Source organism: Limulus polyphemus, unplaced genomic scaffold, assembly GCF_000517525.1.
Source record: "Limulus polyphemus unplaced genomic scaffold, Limulus_polyphemus-2.1.2 Scaffold197, whole genome shotgun sequence".
Classification (NCBI taxonomy): Eukaryota; Metazoa; Arthropoda; class Merostomata; order Xiphosura; family Limulidae; genus Limulus; species Limulus polyphemus.
In genome coordinates this window covers 561,410-563,558 of record NW_013665807.1, presented here as the reverse complement: position 1 = coordinate 563,558, position 2,149 = coordinate 561,410, and the positions used below count along the sequence as shown (strand labels likewise).

Below are 2,149 nucleotides of genomic sequence, written 5' to 3'. Positions count from 1 at the left end.
GACCTCGTGTAGCTTTGCGCGAAATTCAAAACAAACAAAAAAGTGTCGAAAAGTGTTTTATAAATTCATTTTTGATTAGAAAATATGGTGTGGTGGTTTATTAAATTGATATATATTAATACAAACTAATTTGCACATGTTAGTTTAAGGGTTACTTAAGCCTTTATTCTTCAAAGTGTACTTTTTTCTCCAAATTCAGAAATTCAATATATCGAAATCTTTATCACATTTAAAAAAAATCAGTATTCATGGAGAATTGAGCTTATCAAGTTTGGCTTAAAGATAAAAAAAAGAATCGCTTAGTGAATGTTATTTTCATGGACAATACTTTAGAATAAATTCTAAGAGCATGATACTGTTAAGAAGTGGTATATTTAATAAAAGTTATTTTACTATTACATTTTACTATTCATTTGTACATGTGGTCATAATGTTGTAACTAGATGAATATACGAATTGTTCGTAAATTAACAAATCGGCAAACAGAAGTAAACAATTTTGTCATTGCAACATGATTTCTGTAATCCCTATATACATATAATCACATCTATATGCAAATTAGCAAGGCCCGTGACAGTCACAGACAATGTAAAGTCGCAGTGAAATGTCATGTATCAGACTTACATTTGACATTGTTTAGCATTCGTAACTAGTGTGATACCTTAGAGGATTGATCGTTTGGGGGAAGGGTAGGTAACAGCCCTTTCCAACGCAAAATATTCATATACTCAAATCATAAAGACAATAATTTCCAATGCGTGTATATCCATTGTACTTAATGATAGAAAACAAAGGAAAATGGATCAACAAAGAGACTTGGCCCATTTAAAAAGGAACCTGCAACTAATCGTATCCTTGCCCTGCGACTTCTTGTGACTGGCGAGAATCCACGATCACAAAAGTTAGTGGCAATAGCCTTCTACGCGTTCGAGGCAACAATACGTGACAAAATATCGAATAATATCTGTTTGAAAGAGCGAAAATATCTCGTGTAGACAACCTGTTTCCACGACATGTCACTTCAAGTGATGCATACAATCAGAAGCTGGAGAATAAAATGGGTATTCATGCTATTTCATTCAAAGAAATATTGGCCTCTAGATATAGTCTTTGTGGATTTCTGTGTGATATGATTTCTGAGACTGGCACTGGGAAATCGTCATCCTATTATACTATGTTGATAATGAAAACTCGTCAAGGAAGAAAGGGGTACTTTGAACATAACAGCCTTACGACAGAGCCTTTTACAGTGGAAACTAGGCTATTTGACTGTAGCAGGGCAGAATGAACGTGATGACGTGGACTGTAATGATGTGGTGAAGCTCCGAAATTGCTTTAATATAAAGTACTCAACGTTTGTATACATCATAGGCAGCTACAACACATATAGGTAATACATAATAACCAGTCACTAGTGAGAGAAAATAGATCAGTTTGTTGTTATCGGTTAAGTAACATTCAAGCAATTTAAAAGTTTTATGAAACAATGAAAGTACAGCAAAAACTAAAGTAACATTCATTTTGGAAAGAAGTTACACATAAAAATGAATTAACTAAAATTTTACTTTATTGGAATTCAATTTTTTGACAAGGAAAGTGATATGCATTACTTGTGAGGATGATTGGTTGTTTGTTTTAATATGTAACCGTTAACCGAATACAGAAGCTTTTTTCTTATACACACAGTTTAGTGAAATTATGGCATGTATGCGCACACTCAGATGTTCATATCTCGTTTAGTTTAATTCTCAATTCCTTTTTATATTACCTGGTACCACTTGAAAATATGAATATATTGAAATGATGAAAACTTACCATTTCTGCTACGATACTTTATCACACATACGATTAATAAAGCCACAAAGACAAGACCACCAACTATGCCGCTGAGGATGATAAGTAAAGGGTTGAGCGTAGCCTTCCAATGGGTATCTGTAGTAGAGTAAAAATAAGTGCTTAATATATATTTTAAAATGTAAAGATATATCGTTGATTACACCTGTGAACTACTTATATAGAAACATGTTCATGTGAGATGTGTATTAGAATCGAGATATAGTCCAAAATATTTAAAGATATATCGTTGATTACACCTGTAAACTACTTATATAGAAACATGTTCATGTGAGATGTGTATTAGAATCGAGAT

General features: G+C 32.7%; 1 protein-coding gene across 1 annotated transcript in view; it reads right to left on the bottom strand.

Moving 5' to 3' along the window:
- The window catches only part of LOC111084998, a 103,527-nt gene that overhangs the window by 7,634 nt on the left and 93,744 nt on the right, over nt 1-2,149 (bottom strand). Inside the window, exon 6 of the mRNA XM_022381879.1 lies at nt 1,816-1,932. Coding sequence (XP_022237587.1) covers nt 1,816-1,932 — 117 coding nt within the window. The remainder of the gene's footprint in view (nt 1-1,815; nt 1,933-2,149) is intronic.